The 16426-nt window shown below is 43.6% G+C and overlaps 1 protein-coding gene across 3 annotated transcripts in view; it reads right to left on the minus strand.

The window, feature by feature from the left end:
* The window catches only part of BCAT1 (branched chain amino acid transaminase 1), a 106305-nt gene extending 100747 nt beyond the window's left edge, over nt 1-5558 (minus strand). The window contains exons 1-2 of one of the 3 annotated variants that reach the window (XM_039544194.1): nt 1798-1932; nt 42-134 (exon numbers count right to left, since the gene is read on the minus strand). Coding sequence is in view for 1 of the 3 variants with exons in the window: in XM_039544176.1 (XP_039400110.1) it covers nt 5241-5249 (9 nt within the window). In the remaining 2 variants the exon portion in view is untranslated. Of the gene's footprint in view, nt 1-41; nt 135-1797; nt 1933-5240 lie in introns of those variants that run through there. The other 2 variants (XM_039544176.1, XM_039544202.1) reach the window with 2 other exon arrangements.
* Nucleotides 5559-16426: the final 10868 nt, after the last annotated feature.

The raw sequence follows: 16426 nt of genomic DNA on the forward strand, positions 1-16426 counted from the left end.
GGACTGGTCCTGCGCTGCTAAACTCTCATGTACTTAGTTACCTTGAGGAGGCATAGTAGAGTCTGCTGCTGATCCTGTAAGATTCTACACCTGTCCCGGCTGGTTGCCTCCTCCTCATCCCATTCTAACCACTTCTGGCACCAAGAAGCACCAACAACAACAACAAAAAAATCAATATTTTAGTCCAGGGGTAGGCAACCTGTGGCACGTGTCCCAAAGGTGGCACACAAGCTGATTTTCAGTGGCACTCACACTGCCCGGGTCCTCACCACCGATCCAGAGGGCTCTTCATTTTAATTTAATTTTAAATGAAGCTTTTTAAACATTTTAAAAACATTATTTACTTTACATACAACAATAGTTCAGTTATATGTTATAGACTTATAGAAAGAGACCTTCTAAAAACATTAAAATGTATTACTGGCCCACAAAACCTTAAATTAGAGTGAATAAATTAAGACTCAGCACACCACTTCTGAAAGGTTGCCGACCCCTGTTCTAGTCTTACAATCAGCATGAGCATTGTTGTTACATTCATGAAACACTCATGTAGGTAAATTGTACTAGTATTAGCTATGCACATACTATATAGTTCTTTTAATCTATTTTATATATGTCCTAAAAATGTAACTTGGGCATGAATGGTGAACTTCAAAAGGGAAGGGAAGTAAATGAATAACTCTGGTCCGTAAAATAATAATAACCCATGTGCCAAGATGGGTGTGTCATGGAAGACAGATGGGTTAAAGCTTTTGGATTACTTTTAACAACAGGTTTAATTGGAACTTCATGTTATTTTATTTGGCTCTTATGGTTTGCACAAGAGAAGGAATCGCTAGGCCTTTAGACAAGCAAACAACTGGATTTTCATTGTCAGTAACATATGGTAATATTTGCTAGACTCCTAATGGACCAGAGTTAATCTCATCTCTAGTATAATAAAGGTTTACGATGACAGGTGCTCTGTTTTATGAGGTAATAATCTGGTTCCTTAAAGTATAAGATATGAGGCAACGGAACCATTTCTAAGGAAAGTGGGGCCAGGCTTTCCTGTTGTAAGGTAAGATTATCAAGTTACCAGAATGGATGACTGTATGATAAGTTAGGGCCATATTCTCCCTCGACATGTGCTCAAGCTGTCATGGGAGTTTATGCTTTCAGTGCTGAGGCCAGGAGTTCAATCTCCACATTACAGACACCAGGGCTCTCAATCAGTAGCTACACTTTGTTACAGACTAGTACTCTGGACAGGACTTGAACTTCTCTGGCTCTCAAAGCCTTTGACTAGCTTGTCTAACAAGGTGGAAGATATAACTCATTTGGTATAGTGAATATGATCATGTCACCCCTGCTGGTTGGGGCTAGCAAGAATAAAGTCCACTATTTTCTCGCAGCAAACAGACCTCACAATTTTTTTGCTAAAAGTCCTGATTTCGATGCCTACTAACGAACACTATGTTTTTATTTATGTAGCCGCAGTTATTTACAGATACAAATAAAATGACATAATGTTAGTATGGGAGCAACTATGCTAATACATATGCTGAATCTTTAGCCTGCCTCATGTGGCTGCATTGTTTCAAAAGGCCTGAATAGACTGTCAAGGCTGAGTGCTCATGCCATCAATAAAATGTGATTTGTCTCTTCTCCTGACAATCCTGACCCCTGAGTATTTACTGATCACTGTACTCCTAAGGAGAAATTCATCCCTGGTGTAACTCCAGGGGAATAACTCCACGGAGTTATACCAGCGATGAATATGGCCCACTGAAAAATGTAAGCTGTGTGCAAACTAACCTCTTTTTTGGTTCCTTCTGTTTCTCCTGTGACTCTATAACACTGATTTGGGCAGTCAGCCCCAGTGCCAAGGAAATCAGACCGCCCACATCCTCACAAGATGATGTGAGTGCTAGGCCTGTCAGCTGAAATCAGTTGCCACAGAGGGACAAGGGGGAACTAGAGAAACCAGAGGTAAATTCAGTTCTTACACATAATATTTCTGTAAAGAGGGCTCAGAGACAGGAAGGGAATTGGAAAAGGGTTGAGGGAGACTGTGTCCTTATTGAAGGAGCAGGGATTTAAAGCAGGAAATAGTGAAGAGGGGAAACCTCAAGGGACAGGGAAGTGTAATGATATCATTACTGACAGATACCTTCATAGTTTTATTTGTACGACAGTTATGCCTAGAGGCCCAGACTGTGATTAGGATCCCATTGTGATGAGCGCTATGACTGTACAAACACACAGTGACAGTCCCTGTGCTCAAGAGTTTACAGTCTAAATAGAGAAAACAAATGAAGGACAAAAGGGAAAACAAAGGCACAGAGCAGTGAAGTGACTTGCCCAAAGTTACACAGCAGGCCAGTGGCAGAGTGTAAAACCCAGATCTCCTGTCTCCTAGTTCAGAGTACCATTATATCATTCCCATTATATCACTCCCCTACGTTTGTTCAGTCCAGAAGAGTGATCCTTCTGCTTGGAAATAGCGTAATTTCATTGTCAAGCTCACTGTTGTCGTGATCAGTCACAGTGCTATGGATCAGATTTTACTTCCTTCTTTTTTGTATGTGCATGGTTAGTACTGCTTTTTTGTATATGCATGGATAACAGTCCTGGAGATTGAAGTCTACTGCTCTGGTCAATCAGGCAACCAGTAGAGCAAAAACACTATAAGGTGGATAGAAAGCTGGCTAGATCATTGGGTAGTGATCAATGGCTCCATGTCTAGTTGGCAGCCAGTATCAAGCAGAGTGCTCCAAGGTCGGTCCTGGGCAGGGCCGGCTCCAGGTTTTCTGCCACCCCAAGCAGTGGCAGCGCGATCGTGTCGCTCCACTCTTCAGCAGCAATTCGGCGGCAGGTCCTTCGCTCCAAGAGGGACTGAGGGACCCGCCACTGAATTGCCGCCGAAGACCTGGACATATCGCCCCAATAGTGGCTGAAGTGCCGCCCCTTGGTATTGGCCGCCCCACGCACCTGCTTCTTTAGCTGGTGCCTGGAGCCGGCCCTGGTCTGGGGCTGGTTTTGTTCAATATCTTCATTAATGATCTGGAGGATGGTGTGGACTGCACCCTCAGCAAGTTTGCAGATGACACTAAACTGGGAGGAGTGGTAGATACACTGGAGGGTAGGGATAGGATACAGAGGGACCTAGACAAATTAGAGGCTTGGGCCAAAAGAAATCTGATGAGGTTCAACAAGGACATGTGCAGAGTCCTGCACTTAGGATGGAAGAATCCCATTCACTGCTACAGACTAGGGACCGAATAGCCAGGCAGCAGTTCTGCAGAAAGGGATTACAGTGGACGAGAAGCTGGATATGAGTTGACAGTGTGCCCTTGTTGCCAAGAAGGCTAATGGCATATCGGGCTGTATAAGTAGGGGCATTGCCAGCAGATTGAGGGAAGTGATCATTCCCCTCTATTCGGCATTGGTGAGGCCTCATCTAGAGTACTGTGTCCAGTTTTGGACCCCACACTACAAGAAGGATGTGGAAAAATTTGAAAGAGTCTAGCAGAGGGCAACAAAAATTATTAGGGGGCTGGAGCACATGACTTATGAGGAGAGGCTGAGGGAACTGGGATTATTTAGTCTGCAGAAGAGAAGAATGAGGGGGGATTTGATAGCTGCTTTCAACTACCTGAAAGGGGGTTCCAAAGAGGATGGATCTAGGCTGTTCTCAGTGGTACCAGATGACAGAACAAGGACTAATGGTCTCAAGTTGCAGTGGGGGAGGTTTAGGTTGGATATTAGGAAACACTATTTCACTAGGAGGGTGGTGAAGCACTGGAATGGGTTACCTAGGGAGGTGGTGGAATCTCCTTCTTTAGAGGTTTTTAAGGCCCGGCTTGACAAAGCCCTGTCTGGGATGATTTAGTTGGGGATTGGTCCTGTTTTGAGCAGGGGGTTGGACTAGATGACCTCCGGAGTTCCCTTCCAACCCTGATATTCTGTTCTATGAACAGCAGCAATACAAGATTGTAACCCGCTCCCCAGATTGTAACCCTCTCCTACAGCCCTAGCTCACAGCATGCTGAATTGGAGAAACCACTAAGTGGGCTATTAGGAACATTTTCAGAACTTCTCCCATCACTGGTCTAGTCCTATCTTGACTGCACTGATGCTAGCAATTGTTGTGAGAATGCTCATGTAGATGGAGCACAGATGAGATGGGGTGGTGATAAAACACTGATCTACTAGTGTTCCCATTACTGACAGCATCTATGCAGCTGCACCATTGCTAAGGCAACAGCGAGGAAATTTCAGAAAATGTTCAACCTAGACAAGATCCAAGAGTGAGAAAAGGGCAACACAACAATCGGCAGGGGAAAGCAGCATGAGTGAAGTCTACTGATGTTTCCCCTTCCTCCCCTGGGTGGAATAAGCTCTCATCTCATCTAGCAGAATCATTTAAGTGGAGCAACTATGTACAAGCTGAAGTGCAAATGCAGGACAAGCAATGGTCAGTTCAAAGCCAGCTTTGTACAGAACCTTCTTCGACTCCTGACCTTCACATGATGCAGCTGTTCCGGGCAGTATAAATTTACCAACGGAGAAGTTAAAAAAGCAGCAACAGCAAGAAGTCCTTTTGGAAGAACAAGGCGTCTCTCCCCACATCCCAGGGGACAGCACCACACACACACTCTAACTTAAAGGAAGTAGAGACCAAACTGTGACTATAAAACACTGGTTTCAATAAAATGCAACATCGGACATTAACCCATGAAAACGTTACATTTTCCATTTACACCGAACCACGCTACACTCTGCTGCCTGTTACCCAGATTCAGGTCTAGCATGACTGCACAGCTAAGAGCTATAATAAACTCCCAGGCACTTTAAATCCATGTTGCCTGTCAGCAGACTATACCATTCGCAGATTTGTTTTCCTTCTAGTTTTTTTAACCCTTTAAGAGACCCATGTTAGAAATAAACCCGCGCCGGTAACAAATAATTCTCCCATGAAAAATTAGATTGAAAGGTTTTTTCTCCTCCTCCCCCCCGTATTATTTTTCTCAAATGCCGCCTTCAATTCAACCATTAAAAAAGGAGACGAGAGAGTCACGCACATCCTGCCTCTGTATCAGAAACAATCAACTAGCGAGGACAGAGCCTCCCTTGCAAAGCACCGAAGCCAAATCAGAGCAACAATAAACCAGAGAAATGCTGCTTTCTTGCCACTGTGCATCCCACAACCGGCGGGCACCCAGAGAGAAATGCTGCAGCACATTGACTCCAATTACCTTCATCATGCCGTACAAGAGGATAATTTCCAGATGAGGCAAGAAGAGCTTTCTCCGCGGCCCCGCTCCCTTCGGCCAGCGAGCAGGATGAAGCGCCTACAGACTATCTGTCTCTCCCTATGCAACGCCTCCTTGCTGGGACACGTTGCAGCTGTGAGAAGGAACTGATCTGCTCCCTGCTGCTGCTTGGGGGTTCCGATTGCATCAGCGCGCGGCAACGCCACTTTCCCCCTGTCGTCCCTAGGGGGAGCAGCCGCCAGAGCCGCGGGACATCACCCGGTGCTTGCTGCGGCCAGATCTCCCTTCCCAAAGCAGCAGCATCCCCATAATGCCAAGGTGTTTCACCCTCCTCCCCAAGCCGGCCACAGCACCAAGCCTAAAGGAACGCTGCCATGGTGCCCAATGCCCCAGCCCAGTGTGTGCTGTGAGAGGTCAGTGCATGGGTGTAATAATCTGCCTATCCTCACAGGCTACCCAAAGTAGCTACCAGCGTCCAGTTTGGGTCCATTACTGGTCTTCAGACTGTCCCAGACATGTCATTCTACCTCCTGCCAAACAGACAGGATTTATACCACCAGGATTTCTTTGCACTGAAAATATTTCACACCGACCTAGTGACGTTACTCCTTTTCCTGCACCTCCTTTATAAACACCAGTAAATGCTGATTTGCTCTCTGAGTCATTTCCTCTTACCTGCTTTCAAACTATCCGGACACTCAACACCTCTCAGTTTACCTTCCCCTTTTCCTTATCAACACGGCATCCTTCAGTTCTCATTGCAGCTGGATTTCATGCACACTTAATATTTTCTGCAAAATTTGCACCACTGCAGGTGCAGCTCTTCCAGTGGTGGCAATGGGAGCTTTAATGTGAACAGGACCCAACTTCTGAGCAGAGATAGATGTCACAGGGAGTAAACATCAGAGCCCCAACTGTATGCACAATCCCACCATTGCTACTGCCAGTTGAGCTGCACCAATAGGAAGTAGTATATTGGTGAGAATTCTGAAGAAAATATCAGAGTGTAAACCCAGCCTAATCTCCCCAAATAAGGGTTCTTATTATCATCTTTGTGGATTTTATCTTTTTTCTTTTGTTATCATTTTCATAACTGATTTCCCTTTTCCTGCCTGCTGGTGAGCAGCTATGTCCAGCTCTGGCAAAGATTTTTCTTTATTGATTCTACTGCCAAGTGAATACTTCAGTAAACTGTTTTGCTATGCATTTGTATGAATGATTCTCCCCAGAGAGAGAGAGAGAGAGAGAGAGAGTGATTCTCCCTTGAATATACATTTGTGTAGTTGCAAAATTAACTCTGGCAGAGCATTTTCGTGGGAAAACTCAAATGATAAACAGTAAAAGAATGATGATTTTATAGGTGAGAGTGGAATTATAGGAAAAAAGTTGACCACTGCATGCTAATTTTACAAATCCAACAAACAGCTAGTGTCCTGCTAGTGAGGGTTGCAAAGCCTTGTGCTCCAGGAGCTTCCCACCATGCTAGCTGAAAGTAATATGCCTACAGTGTAGGAGCTACTAGTACAAGGACACAGCTGAGAAAAAGTCAGATGCCTGCTGCTGCTGCAACAGCCGCTTATCATGATTCCATTGAATGACTGCAGGCAACAGCAATGCCGGAGATTTGCTTTCATTATTTAATTTACAATATTAATGACCTTCTAAATTGTAAAAATAACCAAACAATGTTTACAGTTATTGATTTGTGTGTGTGCACATGCACATGCTGAAGGGTTTAGGCTTTTGATAGTTTGAATTATCTGACATTCTTAAGAGGCCATATACACCTCCATCTATGGGCTCTATTCAGCAGCAGGGGAAAAGTTCCCTTATATAGCACAAAGGTCTGCAAAATATCTTGTGCATCTGGGCAGGGTTAATTCAGACATTGATGATAAATGAATTTTACATAAATGAGTAACTCTGCTGTAAGAATATACTTATGGGCTTGAACCATGACAATCAAAGGTCTTGTCTATGCTGGATTTTTTTCCCTTAAAGCTTCCCATCATTGCAGAGCTATCAATGGTAGAAGCTGTAGTGCAGACAAGGTGCCCCAGCAGCTGCCAGCATTTGTCCTACAGTATCACCTAGATCTGTTCTGAGGAGGGTTAGAAAACATTGTGGTTCAAATACCAGCACCTTGTCTAGCCTCCCACTCCCCTGTTGCTACCACTAGAACTGCATGATGGGAAATTTTAGGGGACAAAAAATCTAGTGTAGACAAAGCCAAAGGTTTCAAGTGAGAATATTTTTGCAATTTTTTAAAATAGGCTACTTTTATGTTCTGAGAGTTAAAAAGTTGGTTTGGGACACTTTTTGCCATTAATTGAATTTTTAAAACAATGATCTAAAACAGAGAGAGAAGGTATTTCAGATCTGCAAATTCTGTTCATAATGTACACAGGCCTCTTACCTATTTTAAAATAGTACAAACTGCACAGATAGCATCGCCAGAAGCTGGGAATAGGCGACAGGGGATGGATCACTTGATGATTACCTGTTTGGTCATTCCCTGTGGGGCACTTGGCATTGGCCACGGTCAGAAGACAGGATACTAGGCTAAATGGACCTTTGGTATAACCAAGTATGACCATTCTTATGTTCTTATAATAATGTTTACAAAGTGACAATAAGATTGGGGAGAGATAACTCAGTGGTTTGACCATTGGCCTTCTCAACCCAGGATTGTGAAATCAATTCTTGAGGGGGCTACTTAGGCATCTGGGGCAAAAATCAGTATTTGGTCCTCCTAGTGAAGGCAGGGGGCTGGACTCAATGACCTTTCAGGGTCCCTTCCAGCTCTATGAGATAGGTATATCTCCATTTATTTATTTGACACTTCAGAATCCACAGGCAAAATCAGCCTGCTTCCTTCTCCAAGAGGCTGCCAGCAGCAATGCAGACTCTATTTGTATTGAACATATATTGTACAATACAATGAAGTACTTATAGCCCATACTGTGTGTTCTATAGACAGAAATATATTACTGTTTATTATTTGTATTGCAGTAGGACTTAGGGGCCTCAATCATAGATCAGGAATGCATTGTGCTAGGTCAGGGGTGGGCAAACTACAGCCTGCGGGCCAGATCCGACCCATGAGCCATTTTAAGCCGGCCCACGAGCTCCTGCTGGGGAGCAGGGTCTGGGGCTTGCCCCACTCCAGCGCTCCAGTGGGGGCGCCAGGTTGGAGGCCACACCACGCGGCTCAGCCTTTCTCCGGCAATCCAGCCGGGGCCAGGGGCCGCCCTACGCATCTCCCGGAAGCCATGGCATGGCCCCGCTCCACTCATAGGAGCCAGAGAAGGGACATGCCACTGCTTCCAGGAGCCGTTTGAGGTAATTGCCACTCAGAGCCTGCACCTCTGAGCCTCTCCCCATGCCCCAACCCCTTGCCCAGCCCTGAGCCCCCTCCTGCTCTCTAAAGCCTTTGATCCCAGCATGGAGCACCCTCCTGCACTCCAAACCTCTCATCCCCAACCCCACCCCAGAGCCCGCACCCCCAGCTGAAACCTGCACCCCAGCGCCCTGCCCCAACCCTGATCCCCCTTGGTCTCAGCCCAGAGCACCCTCCTACACCCAAACTCCTCATCCTCAGCCCCAAACTAGAGCCTGCACCCCCAATCAGAGCCCCCAAACTCTTGCACCCCAAACTCAATTTTGTGAGCATTCATGGCCTGCCACATAATTTCTATTCCCTGATGTGGCCCTCAAGCCAAAAAGTTTGCCCACCCCTGTGCTAGGTACTACTGAAATATGTAACAAAAAACCCGGTCCCCTGTCCTGAACAACTGTGTATTTTATTGTAACTCCTTAAACCAGAGATTTTCAAAAGCAGCTATAGGTTTTTTTAGGCGCACCAGTCCCACTGAAAGCCAATGGCACTTTTGAAAGTCTTCCACAGCGCACAGTCAACCTGTGGAACTCCTTGCCTGAGGAGGTTGTGAAGGCTAGGACTATAAAAGGGTTTAAAAGAGAACTAGATAAATTCATGGAGGTTAAGTCCATTAAAGGCTCTTAGCCAGGATGGATAAGTAATGGTGTCCCTAGCCTCGTTTGTCAGAGGGTGGAGACGGATGGCAGGAGAGAGATCACTTGATCATTACCTGTTAGGTTCACTCCCGCTGGGGCACCTGGCATTGGCCACTGTCAGTAGACAGGTTACTGAGCGGGATGGACCTTTGGTCTGACCCAGTATGGCCGTTCTTATGTTCCCTTAAAATCATATTAAAATAATAAAACATTCACTTACAATGGCTTTCTTTCTTTCTTTCTTTTCCACTTTATCCCCCCAGTTCCAGAACTGATTTCCCTCCTGCAGCAGCCTGCCTCTGACCATCCATGTCAGACCCATCCATCCCCCAACAGTGCTCTCTCTTGCTTACTATCTCTCCTGTTTTTTCTCCATCTCTATTGGCAATCAAGGCAAAACTAACCTGTATTTACTGAATCCAGCATGTATATTCATCACTACTGGAATGTAATACTTTTGCCAAGTTCTTTTAAACCATTTTTATCTCACACCTCCTTTGTATTAATTATTAGGGTTTTTCCCCCTACTTTCTTTCCCTCTTCAGTTCCCCCTGATTTTGGCCCCTGCAGTATTTTCTTCCTCTTCTTTCTGTGCTGCTCTTCCCTTCTTCCTCCTCCTAAGCCTCTCAAACGTTATAATAATAAAGCTCCCTCATGACTCAATTTTTCAAGATGCTGAGCACTCTGGTCCTGATACAACAAAGCACTTCAACATGTATTTAAGTCAACTGATGTCAATGGGACTACTCATAGGCTTCAGTGCTTTGATGGATTGGGACCAGTATTCTCGGCATCTTGCAAGATCAAGTGTCTATAGTGCTTCTCAATTGTAGATCTCAAAATGCTTTTCAAAAGAGATTAGATGTCATCCTCATTATACATATGAAGAAACTGAGAGACAGAAACTTGCCCAAAGTCTAGGACCAGAACTCAGGTCTGCTGATTCTTCATCCAGTGCCCTATCCTCTGGATCACACCAAAACTGGATTTCTCTCAAAATTTCTCATTCATCCCCCATAGCTATCCTTGCTAATGGAGTGCTAGGCTGTGTTTCTTCTCCAGCTCCTTTCCTCTTCCCTAAGGAATCCAGAAGTGATTCTTCCTACTTCCCTCGCAGCTGTAAGGGAAAAGGGGAGGAAATATTTTACAACTGCCCCCCACCAAATGTTCAGAAATCATGTGTCAGGCTCACAAAAAATCACGAGACTGGCTTTCAAATCACGAGATTATGTAAAAGCAATAGATTTGGGGGTCTTTTTATTTGCCTTCTGCTTTTTGAACCTTTAGGGTCACATTTTGAAGGTTTCTTCACAGCCCCAAGGGCTAGAAACTTACTTTTTCTTTAAGAATGAAGGCTGAAATCATCACCTAGCCACCTGACTCCAGGATCTGGGCTTGAAGGAAAACAATCATTCTCATGAGACTCATGACAAAGTCACAAGAGTTGGCAGCACTGCACTGTGCACAGCAGCCAACGTTTTGTGAAAGACTTTTCAGTGGACAATTCTGAAGATGAGCATGATGATCTGTGGGTGATACCTGATAACCCCAAGTACTGGAAGGATTGTGTGCACATTCTTCTGAATTGAAGGTTGATTTTATTGTATGAAAACTAAAATGGTATTTTAATTAAAAGGCTAACTGCTGAGAAAAATAACATTTATTTCTCCAAATATTTCTACCCGAGAACGTTACTTTTATTCTAATCTTGGCTTTTCTGGTTTTTGCTGGAAGACCTTCTGCAGGAGTGGAGGAAAGCAGGGATAATGAGATTGCAACAGACTGAAATCTGAGCTGCAGCTTTCCCAGTCTTCATATGACAAGGGAGGGGATGTTTAGACAGACTGTTTAAAATTCTTTGGGGTTTGAGTGTGTGTCACAATCTGTTTAACTGATATTCCGGACAGAACCTCTCTCTGTGAAAGGTTCAATATCCCCTCCTATTTTAATATTACTTTCACACTTGAGTTCCTCATTCCTCCAAACACTAAAACAGGAAAGTGAAGACTTGATATTCAAATGTTGCAAAAGTACAAAGCAAACTTACAAGAAAAAAAAGTATTTTGAGGCCATATTTCCCAAGTCCCACTTACACATAATAAGGCCCCACCCTGAGTATGAGCTAAAAGGATAATGTTAAGTGAAAAGCACTTTCCACATCAATTACTAAGCTTAACTAATATAAAGCTTTAATAAGAAAATGTTAGGACAATATGTTACTACCTTAAGCAAACAAAGCATAACTAAAGCAGATAGAGCAGGGTACTGTAATGATCAATAACCAGTCCTGGGGTGCAGGTAAGATACATGTTGGTCCAATCTGGTACAAGTACTGCATTGCTTTGGTCCCCTTTGTTAAACAAACAACCTTTATACCAGGGGTAGGCAACCTATGGCACGCGTGCCGAAGGCGGCACTCGAGCTGATTTTCAGTGGCACTCACACTGCCCGGGTCCTGGCCACCAGTCTGGGGGGCTCTGGATTTTAATTTAATTTTAAATGAAGCTTCTTAAACATTTTAAAAACCTTATTTACTTTACATACAACCATAGTTTAGTTATATATGATAGACTTATAGAAAGAGACCGTCTACAAACGTTAAAATGTATTACTGGCACGCAAAACCTTAAATTAGAGTGAATAAATGAAGACTTGGCACACTTCTGAAAGGTTGCTGACCCCTGCTTCATACCATCTCTCATAACATCATGCAGGCACATATTATTAAAACTACTGCATCTATAAACATTCTATTCTAAATATATTTTCATACACACTAATCCAAAATCCTTTTAATTGATATGTTTTTATCCTGCTAAAATTGTCATTGGTACCTCCTTATCTATTTTTTCTAGCTATTAACTGTTTTCCTCACTCAATCCAGCTGTCTTTTTATTGCTTCCATTATTTCTTACAACAGTCTTACTCTTACTTATTTATTCCTTGTGGCCTTAAAATTACTGGTTGGCTAACTCTGTTCAGCCAGTGTTCATCCTCCTTACTCTGTTTTAGCCACATCTGGCTAATAAATCACACATTTGTCTGGTTTGCTTTGTCTTGTTATCTACACAGACCAAAAATCCACTGTAGATAAGACACAAACCTACTCTCTGATTTCATACAAACTTTGAAAGCTGGGTCAACAAGATACGTAGAGAAAGCAGAAAAAAAATCCCTTTAACATTTTCTTATAACACTATTAAATATATAATACCTATTTACCTTACATTATTTAATATACATTTATCTAACAGTTCATTATACATTTCTTTTCAACACAAACAAAAAAATCTCTTTGCAGTTCATCATGGCAATTTTTCTCCTCCTTCTGTACCAAGGCTCCTATTCTCTAATCAAATCCACTAGCATAGACCCTACACACAGTGAGATCCTGCACATGCATAGGAATCTGTGCTAGTAGATCCAATTGCAAGATCAAAGCCTGCCCAAAAAAAAATAAGACAAAAAAATCCACTAAATCCTACATTCCCTACTCCCCACACATTGATTTTGACATTACTATAACATGTTATGATGTTTCATCACAATGAGGTAATAGGGGACTGGAACAAAGAAAAGCCTTAACATTGGGGAAAAAAACACAAAAGTACACAAAAACTAGCAACAATAGTACAAAAATTACATTTAAGAGCGTGTACAGAACTGACTTCAATGTTGCAAAACTGTACACTGCATTACACAGAGCTTGCACAACAGAAAGCAATGTATACATGCACACACTAATTACAGGAGCTTCAGATATTTGGATCAGTTCAGATGCTTTTTGAAACCTGTGAAATTTTCCAGTGGCTCTCGCTACTCTTCCATTCACAACTGTCATCTCCCTGCATCCTCTACCTATTTATTTAGAGGCAGCCCAGATGGTTGGCTATACCCATCTAGTGTTTTCAGGAGCACCTAGTAACTCCATTTTTTCCTTTGGTATCTTATATTTTACATGATTTCTCTATATACTTTTCTATGTCACTCCTCATGTCTAAGCCCCCGAACAAACATTGAATTTAGCCTCACATTCCTGGAGGGAGGTGCTAGCCTTATTTGACAGATGGGCAAAGTGCTGCCTGGAACTGTTAAATAGTTTCCCCAGATTTACATAAATTTAGTGGCAGAGTTAGAAATAGAATCCAAGAAGCCCAAATCGCACTCCCGTGCCTTAATTGCAAGGCTATCCTGCTGATGAAGATGGGAGACTTTTGCTGTGTTCAAAGTGTGGGGGGGCATCTCAATCAGCTTCAATCCCGTCCTGCCAAGTTGTGTTCCCTTTCCTGCTCTAAGATTGCCTCTTTCATGCCCACTGGGTCTCTGATTGCCTCCCTCTTTCCCTGACCTCTGCGTTCCCCCGTTCTGACCCTAAATCAGTGATTCTCAACCTATTTACCATTGTGGGCTGCATATGCAGCTCTCTCTGTGTTATGTGGGCTGCACGTACATATAGATACTACCTGTATGACCCTGAGGATGTCACATGGGCCGCAGCTGTGTGCTGATAGGGCCTTAGAGGATCTGTGTACCCTCAATACCCAACATTCACACCAGAAGCACTGGGTGGCCCCCATTTTCTGCCCTTCCCCCCGCTACATGCACATACATTCGGACTGTGCACTCACTTCTTACCCCTCTCCCGGGGCTGTCTCTATGTATCCCATTCTCTCCCCCACATGCTAGGGTTGCCACCTGTCCAGGTTTCCCCAGGATCATCCCTTTTTTGAGGTAGCTGTCCTGAAAAATCTGTAAAGGGGCTCAGTCCTGCTTCACGGGCTCAGGCTCATCCCACAGGTCCCAGTTGTTTTTGTTTTTTTTTTACTTCAGACTGGCACGCTACCCACACCAGCGGATTCTCTGTGTCCTTCCCTCTGTCCTGTACGCTTGGGGCCCTTTGTAGCACACCCTCGTCTTCCAGCACAACAGGGTCTCCGTCACCTCCTTCCCACCCCACATCCCAAGCTATTGAGTCTCTATGCCCCTCTTTGTCTGCCCAATGGGGCTGCTGCCCCTCACCCCTGGTGGCTGGCAAGTGGCAAGTATTTCCTTGCAGGGAGACAGCAGGAGGCTTTTCTCTTCCCTTTGGCTCCCCCTGCTGGGTAAGTGTGGCACCGCCTCCATCTATGTGCTCCGAGCCATTCTCAGCTGAGAGCAACTTGACTGGCTCTGGGTCCGTGTCTAGTACCTCCCCTATGCTAGAAATTCCGATCTCTCTTATTAGGGTCTGGGCTAAAGCCGTAAATGAGGGGATAGAGTCCCTCCCCGATCTGCAGGGCAGGGGGTGAGCAATAATACCCTCCCTCCCTACCCCCCCCCACCCCTTTGATGGGATGATCTGAAGGGCAACCCACTGAAGGGAGTTGCTTTGTGCTGTATGTAGGGAAAACCTGCACCAGGGACAGTTTGCGCCTGGGTAAAGATTCAAGACTGAGTGCTAAGAGACAAATTGCAAAGCACCCACATTTTTGCTCATATGCCTGCTGCACTGATAACTCACCATGGGCCGGGGGTGTGTGTCAAACCTAGTTTATAATGACAGGTAGGAACTTAAAGTGATTTATGTACATTAAATAAGTCTCACACCACCCCGGGACATAGGGGCCTATTATCTCCCTTGTTTTCTGGCCCTTTTGCACTGCAGCCGATAAGAGGATCATTTATTCATACAAGAGGAAGTCATCTCACCCTCTACTAAAACGCAGCCACATTTGCAGTGGGACATAACATCTGTTGAATAGCACACAGCACCACTAAACAAAATTGTAGCACTGAAGCATAGATACCCCCAGACATACATGGATTATATGAAAGTATAAATCAGGCACATGCACTTGTATCACCACAGAAAAATGCACCCATCTTTGAAAAACAGATCCTAAATATGGTCAGTTGTTATTAGTATAGAGCCAAACATTAAAAAAGAATAGAAGTGTCCATGCAAAATAAAAAGGCAATTCAAGTTGAAGAGCACCACAACTGCTTTACATCAGTGCTGTCATTTCTCTGCAAATTCACATGAATATGAAAGCTGCTTTGGCAGATAATCAATACTGTTAAATTAGCATGGTGGAAAGAAGATCACTGTGGAGCAGGATCCCTTAGCAGAGGGAGCATAATGTATGTTTATCCTGAAATACAATCTACAGGACAGTACCCTGTCTAACAATTTAAATAACAAAACCCAAGACACTGTGACTGAGTTTGAGTGCTGAGACACTTAGAAGCGCTCTTCTTTAAGGGATCATTAACCACAGGGTTATGATATGCTTTGCAAAAGTCACAGCATAAACCACCGCTTATTTTTATCCTTGGTGGGGGCTGAGCAAAAGCTGTGCCAAGTAGTCCCTAATAGGTATTTCATTCAAGTTTTAAATAGTATATTTGTATATCCTCAACCTGGAAAGTGAGTCAAATTGGGTCCTCCTATTTTTTTTAAAAAGTGTTATATGTTTCCAAGTGGGTTGAGGGTTCGCTTTTCCTGTTTAAAATCAATTGATGTCATCTCTGTTCAATACCTGAAATTCTGTAGTTTCATTAAGCTATTCTCCACCTCCCATTCTAATAAAGGGATGGAGGTACCAAGAGTAAAATTAAGATTATTTTTTTTGTATCAGGAATGGTTGGTTTTAATTAACATTTAATCAGTATTTTGAGCCATACATTCACATTGTCCTCATTAACCAAACTAGGCATTTATCCCATTTTGGAGAACAGTTAAGTTAGCTAGTCTGACACTGTTGGCTCTGTTTTCCTCAGCCCTGCCTGTTCAGTATTTCAGTCAGGCAAGTCAGAAAAAAATGATGGATATTTTGTAGCTATGGGCCAAATGGAATTTGTCAAGAAATGATTATTTAATTTTTATTCTAAGATAGCCCTGCCTTTATTTAGATCTTTTCTTTAGATGCAAGACAAGTTTCTTAACATCATTGCAGCTGGAAACATAGCTATGGTCATAGTTGGGACACACTACCCATCTCAAATTAAATGACCCACAAGTAGGTTTAGCATTTATATCATTAAAACATTCCATCATGCTGTTTGAATGTAACAATTACTGTATTTATATTACAGTAGCACCTAGAGACTGAGACTGAGGCCACATTGTGCTAGGCACTGTACAAGCACAGACT

This window comes from Mauremys reevesii, linkage group 1, assembly GCF_016161935.1.
Source record: "Mauremys reevesii isolate NIE-2019 linkage group 1, ASM1616193v1, whole genome shotgun sequence".
NCBI classification, from domain to species: Eukaryota; Metazoa; Chordata; order Testudines; family Geoemydidae; genus Mauremys; species Mauremys reevesii.